Here is a 16,403-nt window from a genome sequence, read left to right as displayed (position 1 = left end):
TGAAACTTTGTTTAGATAAATAAGAATAATAATTCCTACGTTTTAAACTTTTTAAACAACAATGCATCTGTTACTTTCTGTGTATTTCTAGACTTTACAAGGAACGTCTGAGCCAAGTGGAGGCCAAACTACAAGAAGTGATTGCTGGGAAAGCACCGGAGTACCTAGAACCATTAGCAGCCTTACAGGAAAACATGCAAATTCGAACAAAAGTGGCAGGTATGGTCATACTGTATTCCTAAGATTTTGTCTAAAATTGTTAAAAATAACATCGCAGATGTCATAAATTATTCACAATCATTGGTTGCACACACTAGTGACCTGTTTATAGCTGTACCCTAATTGGCTCAGTAGAGAAGGAAATGTCAGTTATAACATGGCAACAGTTATTGAGTTATGTGCACTAAAACTTTTCATTTATTTTTCCAACATTCAAACGACTATAATAAGAAAAAGTGCATCCACATAATATTCTCTGGCTAATCTTTGCTTCAAATAAATGATTCTATCCAACAGATTTTTAGTGTTCAATGACATGCTTTATTAAAATAATTGCAGATATATGCAGTAGCAATGAGAAAATGACACTAAGTCAGTGAATAACTAACTTATGCTATGTTAAAATTAGGCAACGTGTGAATATTCAATTACCAGCAATTTAATTTCCTAAGATGAAGTTGCATTAAAGGGACATTAAACACTTTGAGATGGTAATATAAAATGATAAATTGTATATAATAAAACAACTCTGCAATATACTTTCATTATTTATTTTGTCCTCTTTGCCTGTAATTCCATTATGAAATTGTGAGCTTTTCAGTTCCTATTAGAAATAGAAGTGCAGAACACTGTTAAATCCAGCACAGCCATTGGCTGCACACTCTAGTGACCTATTTATAACTGACCCTAATTGGCCACAGCAGAGAAGGTAACACGAGTTACAACATGGCAGCTCCCAGTGTTTTATAGACACTAAAACTTTACACTTATTGTGTCACTTTTTAAACAACTAATGAAACTTTAAAAAATACATCTGCATGTTAGTCATGGACTAATCTTTTCTTTGAATGCATCATTCTATCTAGCATGTATTTATTGTTTAATGTCCCTTTAATAGTGATCATCAGTCTTATGTTACTTTTAAAACAAAACATAAGACACATATACAATCATTTTAGAATAATAACAAGCAATACTAATATGTGTGCATATATCCTGAACCAAATTCTTTATAGATAATAAAATGGTGACTAGAAATAAATCCTTAGTTTGTTTAAAATGGTATAAGATTGTAATTTGTGATTTTCTTACAGAATTATGTACTTGGGAAATATTTAGTATAATTTATGTTAATAAACGTTGGCATATTTTCCATACAATTGGGTTGAACTTGTCTCCAACAAGAAAAATAGTTCAGAAATGATAAATCTGTCACCATTAACTTCTACAGAGCTGCAGAAAATAAATACATGTAAATTATTTTACATTATTGTATAAAGGTAGAAACTTCAAAATTGTCAACAAGAAACCCCTCCTCTTGTTACCTGCCTGTAAGCAAGTACAAGATGCATCAAGGAGACTTCACCATGTAAAATGAACAAAACCTTAAAATAATCAATATATTTGCAATATATAATAGTATTTTCTCCATGTAAAGTTCTAGGGGGAGGGGTCTTAAGTATTGAGAGGACATTAAACACTAACTATATTTTATAAGCAAAGTCATGAGTGTCGCCATGTTGAAATCTCTTTCACTGCATTCCAATGCCAATGTGTTTTCACATGAGCAGCAGCTCTCCTTCAGATACCTGCAGTGTAACCTCGGTTACAAAATTGCGATACCTATAGATAGAGGATGGTGCATGAAATGTATTTAGTGTTAAATGCCCCTTTAAGTAACATGAAAGTCAGGATATGACTTTATAGCTGTATTTTGCATTTACGTTGTTTTGGTTTAGTGTTCTATGTCTTATGCAATTTTATTTTCATTTTTCCCTCAAATTTTGATTTTCATTTAGTATAAAGTGAATGAAAAGCTTATTTCTTTTACAAGATATGATGAGTCCACGGATTTCATCCTTATGGGATATCGCCTCCTGGTCAGCAGGAGGAGGCAAAGAGCACCACAGCAGAGCTGCATATATAGCTCCTCCCTTCCCTCCCACTCCAGTCATTCTCTTTGCCTGTGTTAGTGATAGGAAGAGGTAAAGTGAGGTGTTAGTTTAGATTCTTCAATCAAGAGTTTATTATTTTTAAATGGTACCAGGGTGTGCTATTTTTCTCAGGGCTAGAGCTACAGGCTTTTCAAGCAATGGACTGGGGAGATTTTAATTCTTTCTGCGACTCCCATATTGATTGCTGCCCTGCCTATGGTCTTAGCAGCTATTATCTAAGACCCTGTTTGTCCCCACAGATCTGCTGAAGGTGAGGAAAAGAACATCTTCATTGTGTGGGACGGCTTCATACTGCGCTCAGCATTAAGGTATGTACGGTCATTTGCTTCTGGGGAGACTGAAGTATCTCAGAACAGACTGGCACTTATTCCCTATACCGGGAAGGGGTAATCAGTTTGCACAGGGTATAAATGTGTGCATTGGTATCCCGATGGGTGAAATTCAGCCCTATTAAAGGATTAGCCCGGTGGATATGTTTTTGTTGTGGGCTTGACGCTGGGAGATTGTGGCAGTTGTTTTACCCTAACATTAACTTTTACTAAACTAATGGTTGGACAGGAGAGTGTGTTTTTATTTGGAGGGGGCACATTGGTGGTTCACGGTACTCTTTATAATTTATACTGACATTTTTATTTCCCATGCGGTTCTTACTGTAGCCGGGGACTTTATTTCAACTATCACAAGCGGTCTTAGGAGCGCCGGTCACAGAGGTCTATTCAGTGACTCGTGGGGACAGGTAGGCGCCATAGCAGAGCTGTGGTGAGGTGCAAGTGTTTAATTTAGTCCCTAAGGCGTTATGCATAGTTAGATTGTTAAGATACAGGAATATCTTCTAAACGTTTTATGGTGCTTCCCTGTTATTGCAGGTTTACTGAGAAGCAGTAAAGGCCTATATGGTTTTAATTTTTAAAGAGACAGTACACTGGTTTTTTTCAGCAAATTTTCTAAAAGTGTTTGCTTTTTATTTTTAATTACAGTAAAAACTACCAATATTGCTATTGCTGGTTTTTTTGTCATGGCTGACCTTCAGGAAAGTACATGTTCTATGTGTTTAGATGCCAATGTGGGACCCCCTATTCCTTTTTGTCCCTCATGCACTGAGAGGGCTTTACAGTTTAAAGAACAAATTTTCTTTAAGGCAAATATATCTAAGGATGTTTCTCAGCCTGATGAGACTCAGGGTATGCTGCAACTTTCTCCCCAAGCGTCACAACCTTTAACGCCCGCTCAGGCGATGCCGTGTTCTTCAACTGCGTCCACTTCATTCACCCTGCAGGATATGGCTGCAGTTATGTCATCCACTCTTTCAGAAGTTTTATCTAAGTTGCCAGCTTTACAAGGCAAACGCAGTAGGGCAGAGGCCCAGGTGGTCCCTGCGACTTCTGATGCTTTGATGGCTATCTCCGATGTACCCTCCCAGGGCTCTGAATTGGGGGGTAGGGAGGCCCTGTCTGAGGGGGAACTGTCTGACTCAGGAAGTGCATTGCCCCCGACGGTTTCAGTCGTCATGTCCTTCAGGTTTAAGCTTGAACACCTCCGTCTTTTGCTACGAGAGGTTTTGGTGGCTCTGGACGACTGTGACTCTATTGTTGTCCCACCAGAAAAATTGAGTAAGATGGACAGATACTTAGAGGTCCCTTCTTATTCCAATGTTTTTCCAGTTCCTAAGAGAATTTTGGAAATTGTTGCTAGGGAATGGGAAAGACCGGGTATCCCGTTCTCCCCTTCCCCTATTTTTAAGAAAATGTACCCTATCGCTGACACCGTTCGGGATTCTTGGCAGACGGTCCCTAAGGTGGAGGGAGCTATCTCTATCCTGGCGAAGCGTACGACTTTCCCTATCGAGGACAGTTGTGCTTTCAAAGACCCCATGGATAAGAAGTTGGAGGGTCTTCTCAAAAAACTCTATGTTCATCAAGGGTTCTTATTGCAACCGGCGGCCTGCATCGTAACAGTCACAACTGCGGCTGCTTTTTGGTTTGACGCTCTAGAAGAGTCTTTTAGGACTGAGACTTCTTTAGAGGAAATACAGGATAGAATTAAGGCCCTTAAGCTGGCTAATTCTTTTATTACGGATGCTTCCTTTCAGATCACCAAATTGGCGGCTAAGAGTTCGGGATTCTCCATCTTAGCACGAGGAGCCTTATGGTTAAAATCTTGGTCTGCGGATGTGTCCTCTAAATCCAAGCTTTTGGCTATTCCTTTCAAGGGAAAGACTCTATTCGGGCCTGACTTGAAATAAATCATTTCTGACATTACGGAAGGTAAGGGTCACCTCCTCCCTCAAGACAAAACATCTAAGCAACGGGGACGACAGAGTAATTTTCGTTCCTTTCAAAATTTCAAGGGAGTCTTTTCTTCCTCTTCCACTAAACAGGAAGGGAATTATTCACAAGCCAAACCCACCTGGAGACCCAACCAGGCTTGGAACAAGGGTAAAAAACCCAAGAAGCCTGCTGCTGCTTCCAAGACAGCATGAAGGGGCGGCCCCCGATCCGGGACCGGATCTAGTAGGGGGCAGACTTTCTCTCTTTGTCCAGGAGTGGATAAGAGACGTTCAGGATCCCTGGACACTAGAAATCGTGTCTCAAGTTTATCAGTTGGAGTTCAAAAATTCCTTCCCCAGAGGAAGGTTTCTTCTTTCACGATTGTCTGTAGACCAGATAAAAAGAGAGGCGGTCTTACGTTGTGTAAAAGACATCTCCTCCATGGGAGTAATTTGTCCCTTTCCAATACAGGGGCAGGGGTTTTACTCAAATCTTTTTGTTGTTCCCACAAAGAGGGAACGTTCTGACCCATTTTAGATCTCAAGAGCCTCAAAATGTTTCTCAGAGTTCCATCCTTCAAGATGGAGACTATTCGGACAATTCTTCCATTGATCCAGGAGGGTCAATATATGACTACTGTGAACTTAAAGGATGCATATCTTCATATCCCTATCCACAGAGATCATCACAAGTTCCTGAGGTTTGCCTTTCTGGACAAGCATTTTCAGTTCTTGGCCCTTCCTTTCGGGATGGCCACGGCACCCAGAATTTTCACAAAGGTTCTAGGGTCCCTGCTAGCGGTTCTCAGGCCGCGGGGCATTGCAGTGGCACTGGATGATATTCTGATCCAGGCGTCGTCTTACCAGCTGACAAAGTCTCATACTGACATTGTTCTGTCCTTTCTAAGGACTCACGGGTGGAAGGTGAATCTAGAAAAGAGTTCACTAATTCCACAGACAAGGGTTCCTTTCCTGGGAACTCTAATCGACTCTCTGTCCATGAAAATCTTTTTGACGGAAGTCAGAAATTTAAAGATTCTGAATACATGCCGATCCCTTCAGTCCAATCCTCGGCCGTCAGTGGCTCAGTGCATGGAGGCAATTGGATTGATGGTGGCAATGGACATCATTCCGTTTGCTCGTTTTCATCTCAGCCCCCTACAACTGAGCATGCTCAGACAATGGAATGGAGATTATGCAAATGTGTCTCCTTAAATAGATCTGGATCAGGAGACAAGGGACTCTCTTCTTTGGTGGTTGTCGCTGAATCATCTGTCCCAAGGGACGTGCTTCCGCAGACCCTCATGGGTGCTAGTGACAACGGACGCCAGCCTAATAGGATGGGGTGCAGTCTGGAATTCCCTGAAGGCTCAGGGTGTGTGGACTCAGTCGTAGTCTCTACTTCCCATCAATATTCTGTAGTTGAGAGCAATATTCAATGCACTTCAGGCTTGGCCTCAGTTGGCTTCGGCAAAATTCATCAGATTCCAGTCGGACAACATCACGACTGTGGCTTACATCAATCATCAGGGAGGAACAAGGAGTTCCTTAGCGATGACAGAAGTATCCAAGATAATTCAGTGGGCGGAAACTCACTCTTGTTATCTGTCACCAATTTACATCCCAGGAGTGGACAACTGGGAAGCGGAGTTTTTGAGCAGACAGACGTTTCATCCGGGGGAATGGGAACTCCATCCGGAGGTCTTTGCCAACCTGATTCTCAGATGGGGCAGGCCGGAGCTGGATCTTATGGCGTCTCGCCAGAATGTCAAGCTTCCGAGATATGGATCCAGATCCAGGGATCCTCAGGCCGAACTGATAGATGCCTTGGCAGTGCCTTGGTCGTTCAACCTTGTTTATGTGTTCCCGCCGTTTTCTCTCCTTCCCCGGGTGATTGCTCGAGTCAAACAGGAGAGGGCTTTGGTGATCCCCATCACTCCGGCGTGGCCTCGCAGGACTTGGTATGCTGATCTGGTGGACAGGTCCTCTCTGCCACTGTGGAAGCTTCCATTGAGGCAGGACCTTCTCATTCAGGGACCCATCCATCATCCGAATCTAATTTCTCTGCAGCTGACTGCTTGGAGATTGAACGCTTGATTTGATCTAAGCGAAGGTTCTCTGATTCGGTCATTGATACCTTGATTCAGGCACGTAAGCCTGTTGCTAGAAAGATTTACCATAATATATGGCGTAAATATCTTTATTAGTGCAAATCCAAGGGCTACTCATGGAGTAGGGTTAGGATTCCTAGAATTTTATCTTTTCTCCAAGAAGGATTGGAGAAAGGGTTGTCAGCAAGTTCCTTAAAGGGACAGATTTCTTCTCTATCTATTTTGCTACACAAACGTCTGGCAGATGTTCCGGATGTTCAATCTTTTTGTCAGGCTCTGACTAGAATCAGACCTGTGTTTAGACCAATTGCTCCTCCTTGGAGTTTGAATTTAGTTCTTAATGTTCTTCATGGTGTTTCGTTTGAACCTATGCATTCCATAGATATTAAGTTGTTATCTTGGAAAGTTTTATTTTTGGTTGCTATTTCTTCTGCTCGCAGAGTTTCTGAGCTTTCGGCATTACAATGTGATTCTCCTTACCATATTTTTCATTCAGATAAGGTTGTGTTACGTACCAAACCTGGTTTTCTTCCTAAAGTTGTTTCCAACAAAAATATTAATCAGGATATTATTGTTCCTTCATTGTGTCCTAATCTTCTTCTAAGAAGCAGCGTCTGTTACATAATTTGGAGGTAGTCCGTGCCCTGAAGTTTTACTTGCAGGCGACTAAGGAATTTCGTCAATCATCTTCATTATTTGTTGTCTTTTCTGGGAAACGTAGGGGTCAGAAAGCTATGGCTTCCTCTCTTTCTTTTTGGCTGAAGAGTATCATACGTTTTGCATATGAGACTGCTGGACAGCACACAAATCACATGGAATAAGGAGCACCAGCCAGGAGTGAAATTTAAAAAGTGAAAATTTATTTAGTTGTTTTAAATAGCCTGTGGCACAGACTATGTAAAAAATTGCAACAAGAAGTCAGCATATAAAGCAATGGCTGATGCGTTTCTGCGGGTGCTGTAATCGTAGCTGCTTGCTTCACATACTAAAACATTCTATTTAAAACCCAATGCTGCGTCTGGTTGGTTAACACTTAATGGGTTAATTGATAACACTTGTCACTCTAAATTCACCATTACATCACCTATTTGAACCTACAAAAGAACTTAGCACTTCAACTATTTCACTATTCTCACATTCATGCTAAGTCATTATATTGTATATCTAGCAACCTATGAAGGGAGACCTTATTTGATTTGGGAATATACTCCAAACCTTTATATGTGTATATATACTGGGATGGGACTTATAAAGTAATTGCTGTGTTAAGAGCTGCATATAAAAATTATTAATGTAATACATGAAGGGCAAGTTGTGTATATTTGTACATTTTATTGACACCATAGATTTTACCTTCATAGTTATTCATATAAATCTTTATCTTGTTGGTTTAATTCATTTTTGAGATATATTGTTAAAACAAAATTAACAATCTTATATCCTAGAATTCTACTGTGGATAGAAGGTATTATTCTAATTATCCCTTACCTTACTTTTGAAATATATTATTGTATATAGAACAAAATAGCCTATGTAATGTGCAGATTATACTGCTGAGAAATTATAGAATAAAATAAGGTAAAGAAAAACTAGGGTAAGGTGCTGTCCTTATTCACTCTAACTACAGGATGCAGACTAGATCATCATTGCCAGAAATTTATCAGATCGTAGTCAGAGTTTAACCCCTTCGGATGTCTGGTTTTTAACTTAAAAATCCAGAACACCTCTCTTTTACCTAGAAGAGCTTCTCGGTCTCCTCCCCTTTCTGGTAAAACAACTCTCTCAATGCAAGTCCATCTAAACGAATCTGCACTTTTGTTATGTATTTGTGTGAAATGTTGCACTAGTCATGTGCTTGCCGTTCCAATTTTAATATTTGAAAGATGTTCTCTGATCCTAGACCTTATCTTACGTGTCGTGAGGCCTACATACTGCTTATCACAAACCTTACAGGTGATCAGATACAACACGAATGTTGACCTGCAATTTAGACAAGAGTACTTTCTGTACGTCTGACCTGTTACTATTGAGTTAAAACTGTCTCCTGTATCTACCTTTTCACATGCTACGCATGTTCTATTGTGGCAACGAAACATCCCATGTGTGGTTAACCAAGAGGACTCTCTTTTCACTCTTTGTGGCAATTTGGTGGGGGCAATCATGTTGCCAATTGTTTTCCCTCTCTTATATGCAAACTTACAATTCTCAACGGAGAGGTTGGCTAAACCATCATTTGCCCTCAAAAGAGGAATATGCCTCCTAACAATCTCACAAATGCCATTAAATTGTTCTGAGTAATCTGTTATAAATAAGATATTCTCTTTGCCTGAAGTCTGTGTTTGTTTAGCTTTCCTCTTGTCCCCTTTCAACAAATCTGTTCTATCCAATTTCTCTACTATGTCAAATGCCTCCTTAATAACCTTATTATCATAGCCTCTCTCTTTTAAACGTATGGATAGACCTGAGGCTTGTTGATGGTATTTGGCCAGGTCAGAACAATTTCTTTTCAGACGTATGAACTGACCCTTGGCTACCCCCTTGAACACATTTTTAGGGTGGCTGCTCTTTGCAAAAATATTAATCAGAAAATTATTGTTCCTTCATTGTGTCCTAATCCTTCTACTAAGAAGGAGCGTCTGTTACATAATTTGGACGTAGTCCGTGCCCTGAAGTTTTACTTGCAGAAGACTAAGGAATTTCGTCAATCACCTTCATTATTTGTTGTCTTTTCTGGGAAACGTAGGGGTCAGAAAGCTACGGCTACCTCTCTTTCTTTTTGGCTGAAGAGTATCATCCGTTTTGCATATGAGACTGCTGGACAGCAGCCTCCTGAACGAATTACGGCTCATTCCACTAGGGCTGTGGCTTACTCATGGGCATTTAAAAATGATGCTTCTGTTGAACAGATTTGCAAGGCTGCAACTTGGTCGTCTCTTCACACTTTTTCCAAATTTTCCAAATTCGATACTTTTGCCTCGTCTGAGACTGTTTTTGGGAGAAAGGTTCTTCAAGCAGTGGTTATTTCCGTTTAGGTTCCTGTCTTGTCTCTCCCTTTCATCCGTGTCCTATAGCTTTGGTATTGTATCCCATAAGTAAGGATGAAATCCGTGGACTCGTCATATCTTGTAAAAGAAAAGGAAATTTATGCTTACCTGATAAATGTATTTCTTTTACGATATGACAAGTCCATGGCCCACCCTGTCATTTTCTAAGACAGGTCTTTATTTTTGTTAAACTTCAGTCACCTCGGCACCTCGGTTTTTCCTTTCTCTTCCTAACTTCGGTCGAATGACTGGAGTGGGAGGGAAGGGAGGAGCTATATGTGCAGCTCTGCTGTGGTGCTCTTTGCCTCCTCCTGCTGACCAGGAGGCGATATCCCATAAGTAAAGATGAAATCCGTGGACTCGTCATATCGTAAAAGAAATAAATTTATCAGGTAAGCATAAATTTCCTTTTTAATCAGCACTACATTGTAGCAATATGTAAGACATGCTTTCTTTTGTTTTTTTTCTAAGCATTCTGATGTTTGGTTTTATTTCATTTTATGCCAAGGAGCAGTGCATTTATTATTTAATATAAGTAATTCAAGACATTCCTTCAGTATTTATTATGTTAGTTTAGAAGGTAAAAGTAGCATAATTCATGCTCAGCATTTCAATTCCCGATTTGCCTTTCTGTCTAGAAGTAACAGCTAATTGTTCATCATTGATTGGCTAATGTTCCATATTTTCTGTTCACACTATGGAACTCATTGGATCACATCCAGAACTTGGCTCTGGGCAAAAGGCCTCAATAATCCTAATAAATATACATCAAATTCTGAGCAGTACTTCTGCGCTTTTATGTAAATTTAGGCTACCCCCAATTATAAAGTTAAAAAACATTGTCCAATTTTCTATTCTGGCATGAATACATTTCTTGGCACTGCACCTTACTCTATAGCCCCAGTAGATGATTCATCATTAGAGGTAATTTACCCGTTTTGCCTCTTTTACTATCTCGATCCTCGCTAACTATAATACAGGTCAAGGTGTTCTCTACTCTGCATGGTGTGAGTGATCCTAGGATCCCTCTTTCCTATAAAGTATACACCTTTATATATAATGAAATAAAGAACAGTGATGTGCACTCACTTAAATTCAGGGGTATGAATCCATTTTGGTAGCCTCTTTGGGAACTGCAGTTGGTAGCATGATTGCTTTAGGAATAATCTAATTTAAACATTTTAAAAAAGTGTAATAAAGGGATAAGTAATTATTGGTGCTTGTCCGCTCAATATGCTTCAATTTAAAGTAATATCAGTCACTTTTTTCCATTGTAGCATCTGGAAGAAAAAAAAGGTATTTTAAAAGGACATTCTTGTGCTTTATCAACTTTTTTTTTGGTTTTCCTTGTATTCAAGTAGTTGCCAATTTCAGCCAGTGAGATTTTGAATACTTCTGTATACTTTCACAAACATGGATTTCAGCATGGTTTTTTCTTTCTAATGACACAGTGAGTCCACGGATCATCATAATTACTATTGGGAATATCACTCCTGACCAGCAGGAGGAGGCAAAGAGCACCACAGCAAAGCTGTTAAATACCACGCCCCTTACCCACAACCCCCAGTCATTCTCCTTGCTTGTATCAGTTACAAGGAAGGGGTAAAGTTAGGTGTCTGATTCTTCAATCAAGAGTTTGTTATTTTTAAGCAGGACAAGTTTGTTCTGTTTTTTTTTCTGGGGTTTAGCTGTAATCCACTTCAGTCTCTTCAGTAGAGCAGTGGTGGCTTTTAAGCTTTGGGGAACTGTGGGGGTATAATCCCTTCTGTGCCTCCCAGGTTGTGAGCTGCACTTTTGGTAAAAAGACTATGTAGGTTTACTTGGTCTTTTTTTGTATCCACAGGCCCATGTTAGGAATGAAGTCTTTCAAACCTTGTGAGCTGCCCTGCTGCCGGGCAGATTATTATGGAGATAAGTGCTGTTTTTTATTTTTCTGATATAGTGGTCAGAAAAGGTTGGCACTTATGGGGATAACTTTGGGATAGTGAACCTGCTTGTGTAGGTTTATTTTATTATGGCAGCTTTTGTGGGGCACTGCTGTAGTAGGATGTTTGGCTCTGTTTTAGGAGTTCTACTTTGTTCTCCTTGTATGGCTCTTTTTTATTTTCTGTGATATTACCACGGTTCTGTTAGAGATCTCTCATTATAGCCAGTTTTACATGCCTTTAAGGGGTAGACTGTGTTTGGTTGCGGACTGCTTGGGAGTTTAGTCTCGCATTTACTTTTCCTCCCGCCGGCTGTTTGTTGTACTATGCCCGCCGGGAGGTGTTCGCATACGCCCACGTTTGGCGGGGCTTTGGTGGCGCGAGTTTTGTACGCTCTTTTAGGAGGCAGGGGAAGGAAGTTTGTGTCTGTCCTGTCGACTTCTATGCTGGTGTATGTGCGGTCAATCTGAGAGCAGGTAGTAGCAGTGAGAGAGTCCGGATCGTTTCTGCTACGTTGGTTATTACTTCAGTCCGTGGGAGGTCAGGTAAGCACCTCAGCAAGGCTTGTTGAGGTGCATAGGTGCTGCAGGGGTTTATATTTATAGTGTATTGTATATTTTCTGTGGGAATTGTTAAACGTTTTGTTTTCTTAAAGGGACAGTAACGTTTTAAAATGTTTTAATTTTTTTTTTGCTGCTGCAGTTTTTCTGATTTTTGAATATCTTGATTTTTGTTCTCTTGCTGGTGTTAAGATGGAGCAAGAGGACTTGCAGGATATTACTTGCACTTTATGCCTTGATGCTAAAGTGGAGCCGCCTATCCCTTTCTGTTCCTCATGTTTAGAGAGAACATTACAGTATAGGGATAGGCTTTTTGATTCAGAGCCTACATTTTATAAGGAGAATGTTGTTCAGGAGTCTCCTGTTCAAGCTATTCTGCAGCTTTCTCCCCAATCATCCCAATCTCAATCCTCTTCTCATGCAGTGCCCAGCGTTTCGTCTCAGATTGTTTTTTCATTGCAGGATATGGCTACTCCCATATCCACTGCTGTATCTGATGCTTTGTCTGCTTTTCCTGCTTTGCAGGGGAAGCGCAAAAGGAAGTTTAAGGGTTCTGACTCTGACTCTGTTGGAGTTATGTCTAATGTTTCTTCCCATAAGTCTGATGAAGAATATACTTCAGTAGCATCTGAAGCTGAAATTTTGGACTTTGATAGTGTAAATCATTCTCCTGATTCTGAGGTGGTTTCCTTCAGATTTTAGTTGGAGCACCTCCGTTTGTTACTTAGGGAGGTTTTAACTACCTTGGATGATTCAGATTCAACGGTCATAGTTACTCCTAAGAAGGCTAGTAAGCTTAATAAGTTTTTGTTGTTCCCTCCGTGGTGGAAGTTTTTCCTGTTTCGGATCGGGTTTCAGAGATTATTTCTCGGGAATGGGAAAAGCCTGGAATTCCTTTTTCCCCTTCTCCTATTTTTAGGAAGATTTTTCCTATTGCGGATTCTATTAAGGAATCTTGGCAGACAGTTCCTAAGGTAGAGGGAGCTATTTCCACTTTGGCTAAGAGGACCACTATTCCTATTGAGGATAGTTGTTCTTTTAAGGATCCTATGCATAAGAAGTTGGAGGCTTTGCTTAAGAGGATTTATGTTCGCCAGGGCCTCCAATGACAGCCAGTTGCGTGTATTGCTACGTTTACCAGTGCAGCTGCATATTGGTTTGATGTGTTGTCTGATTCTATTCATAAGGAGACTTCTCCCGAGGAGATTCAGGATAGGATTAAGGCTTTAAAATTGGCCAATTCTTTTATTGCGGTTTTGCTGTTTTGGCTCGCAGGGCTTTATGGTTAAAGTCCTGGTCTGCGGATGTATCATCCAAGTCTAAGCGTTTATCGATTCCTTACAAAGGAAAGTCTTTGTTTGGATCTGGTTTGACTGAAATTATTTCTGATATTACTGGTGGGAAGGGGCATTCTCTTCCTCAGGATAAGAGAAATAAGCAGAAAGGTCGTCAGAGTAATTTTCGTTCTTTTGATAACTTCTCTGGTAAGTCTTCCTCTTCCTCCTCCAAGCAGGATCAATCCAAGCCTTCTTGGAGACATAATCAGTCCTGGAGCAAGGGGAAGCAATCTAAGAAGCCTGCCGCTGACTCAAAGGCTGTCTTTTTTCGCTCAAGCCTGGGTTCAGGACGTTCCAGATCCCTGGGTGATATGTATTGTGTCCCAGGGATACAGGCTGGAGTTAAAAAAATGTCCTCCCAGGGGCAGGTTTCATCTATCAAGGTTATCTGTAGACCAGATAAAAAGAAAGGCATTCTTAAGTTGTGTACAGGATCTTTCCGACATGGGAGTGATCGTTCCTGTTCCAGTTCAGGAGCAGGGACTAGGTTTTTATTCCCATCTGTTTATCGTTTCCAAAAAGGAGGGAACTTTCAGACCCATTCTGGATCTCAAGTGTGTAAACAAGTTTCTCAGAATTCCGCCTTTCAAGATGCAAACTATTCAGTCAATTCTTCCTCTGGTTCAAGAGGGTCAATTCATGACAACAGTAGATCTAAAGGATGCATATCTGCATATTCCGATTCACAAGGATCATCACAAGTTTCTGAGATTTGCTTTCCTAGACAAGCATTTTCAGTTTGTGGCTCTTCCTTTTGGTATTGCAACAGCTCCCAGGGTGTTTTAAAAGGTTCTGGGTGCGTTGCTGGCAGTTCTCAGATTGCAGGGGGTTGCGGTAGCTCCTTATTTGGACGACATTCTAGTTCAGGCGCCATCTTTTCAACTAGCAAACTCCCACATGGAGTTGTTGTCTCTTCTGTGCTCCCACTTGATTCCGGCTACAAGAGTGGTATTCTTGGGAACCATTATAGATTCTCTGGAAATGAAGATCTTTTTGACAGAAGCATGGAAGTCAAAAATGTTCAATTCATGTCTGGCTCTTTAGTCATCCCCTCGGCCGTCGGTGACCCATTGTATGGAGGTTATTGGTCTAATGGTCTCAGTCATGGACATCATTCCATTTGCTCGGTTCCATCTCAGACCTCTGCAGTTATGCATGCTGAGACAGTGGAACAGAGATTATACGGATCTGTCTCCAAAGATTGTTCTAGATCAAGCTGCAAGAGATTCTCTTCCGTGGTGGTTGTCTCAGGATCTTCTCTCCCTGGGAACCTGTTTTCGCAGGCCTTACTGGGTGATTGTGACCACGGATGCCCGTCTGCTGGGTTGGGGAGCTGTCTGGGGTTCGTTGAAGGCTCAGGATCTGTGGACTCGGGAGGAAACGGTTCTTCCTATAAATGTCTTAGAGATGAGGACAATTTTCAATGCTCTTCTGGCCTGGCCTCAGTTGGCCTCAACCCAGTTTATCAGATTTCAGTTGGACAATATAACGTCAGTGGGTTACATCAATCATCAGGGACGAACTCGGAGTTCCTTGGTGATGAAGGAAGTAGCCATTATTATTCAGTGGGCGGAGGCTCACAATTGTTGTCTGTCTGCGATCCACATTCCAGGGGTGGACAATTGGGAAGCGGATTTTCTGAGCAGGCAGTCTTTTCATCCGAGGGAGTGGGAACTTCATCCGGAGGTGTTTTCCAGTTTGATTCTCAAGTGGGGTCAACCGGAGTTGGATCTTATGGCATCTTGTCACAATGCCAAGCTTCCAAAGTACGGTTTGAGGTCAAGGGATCCTCAAGCGGTTCTTATAGATGCTCTGGCAGTTCCTTGGAAGTTCAGTCTGGCATACGTGTTTCCTCCGTTTTCCCTTCTTCATCAAGTTATTGCTCGGATTCGACAGGAGAGGGCGTCAGTAATTTTTATTGCTCCGGCGTGGCCTCATAGGATCTGGTATGCAGATCTGGTGGAGATGTCATCATTTCCACCTTGGAGTCTTTTGTTGAGGAAGGATCTTCTACTTCAGGGTCCCTTCCTTCATCCAAATCTCGTTTCTCTGAAGCTGACTGCTTGGAGATTGAACCCTTGATTCAGTTATTGAATCAAGCCTTGATTCAGTTATTGAGACTATGATTCAGGCACGTAAGCCTGTGACTAGGAAGATTTATTACAAGATATGGCGTAAATATCTGTATTGGTGTGAATCTAAGGGCTACTCTTGGAGTAGAGTCAGGATTCCTAGGATTTTGGCTTTTCTCCAGGAGGGTCTGGGGAAGGTTTTATCTGCTAGTACCCTGAAGGGTCAAATTTCTGCTTTATCTATTTTGTTACATAAATGTCTGGCGGATGTACCAGACGTTCAGTCTTTTTGTCAGGCTTTGGTTAAAATCCGGCCTATGGTTAAGTTTTTGTCTCCTCCTTGGAGTCTTAATTTAGTTTTGAGAGTTCTTCAACAGGCTCCGTTTGAGTCTATGCATTCTTTGGATATTAGGTTGTTAAGCTGGAAGGTTTTGTTTTTGGTTGCTATCTCTTCGGCTCGAAGAGTTTCGGAGCTCTCATTGTTGCAGTGCTAAGCACCTTTTCTTATTTTTCATTCTGATAAAGTAGTATTACGTATTGATTTAGGTTTTCTTCCCAGGGTTGTTTCTGATAAGAATATTAATCAAGAAATTGTTGTTCCTTCTTTGTGTCCTAATCCTTCTCACAAGGAACGTTTGTTGCACAACCTTAATGTAGTTTGTGCTTTGAAATATTATTTACAGGCGACTAAGGATTTTCGCCAGCCTTCTTCTTTATTTGTTATCTTTTCTGGGAAGCGTAAGGGTCAGAAAGCTACGGCTACTTTGCTTCCTTGTTGGTTGAGGAGTATTATTCGCTTGGCATATGAAACTGCTGGTCAGCAGCCTCCTGAAAGAATCACGGCTCACTCCACGAGGGCTGTTTCTTCTACCTGGGCTTTCAAAAATGGTGCTTCTGTAGATCAGATTTGCAAG

The 16,403-nt window shown here is 41.0% G+C and overlaps 1 protein-coding gene across 1 annotated transcript in view; it reads left to right on the top strand.

The window, feature by feature from the left end:
- BRMS1L (BRMS1 like transcriptional repressor) overlaps nucleotides 1-16,403 on the top strand; it is a 171,373-nt gene that overhangs the window by 17,301 nt on the left and 137,669 nt on the right. The window contains exon 3 of the mRNA XM_053697737.1: nucleotides 92-219. Coding sequence (XP_053553712.1) covers nucleotides 92-219 — 128 coding nt within the window. The remainder of the gene's footprint in view (nucleotides 1-91; nucleotides 220-16,403) is intronic.

Source organism: Bombina bombina, chromosome 1 (assembly GCF_027579735.1).
Source record: "Bombina bombina isolate aBomBom1 chromosome 1, aBomBom1.pri, whole genome shotgun sequence".
Lineage (NCBI taxonomy): Eukaryota > Metazoa > Chordata > Amphibia > Anura > Bombinatoridae > Bombina > Bombina bombina.
This window is presented reverse-complemented; position numbering and strand designations above follow the sequence as displayed.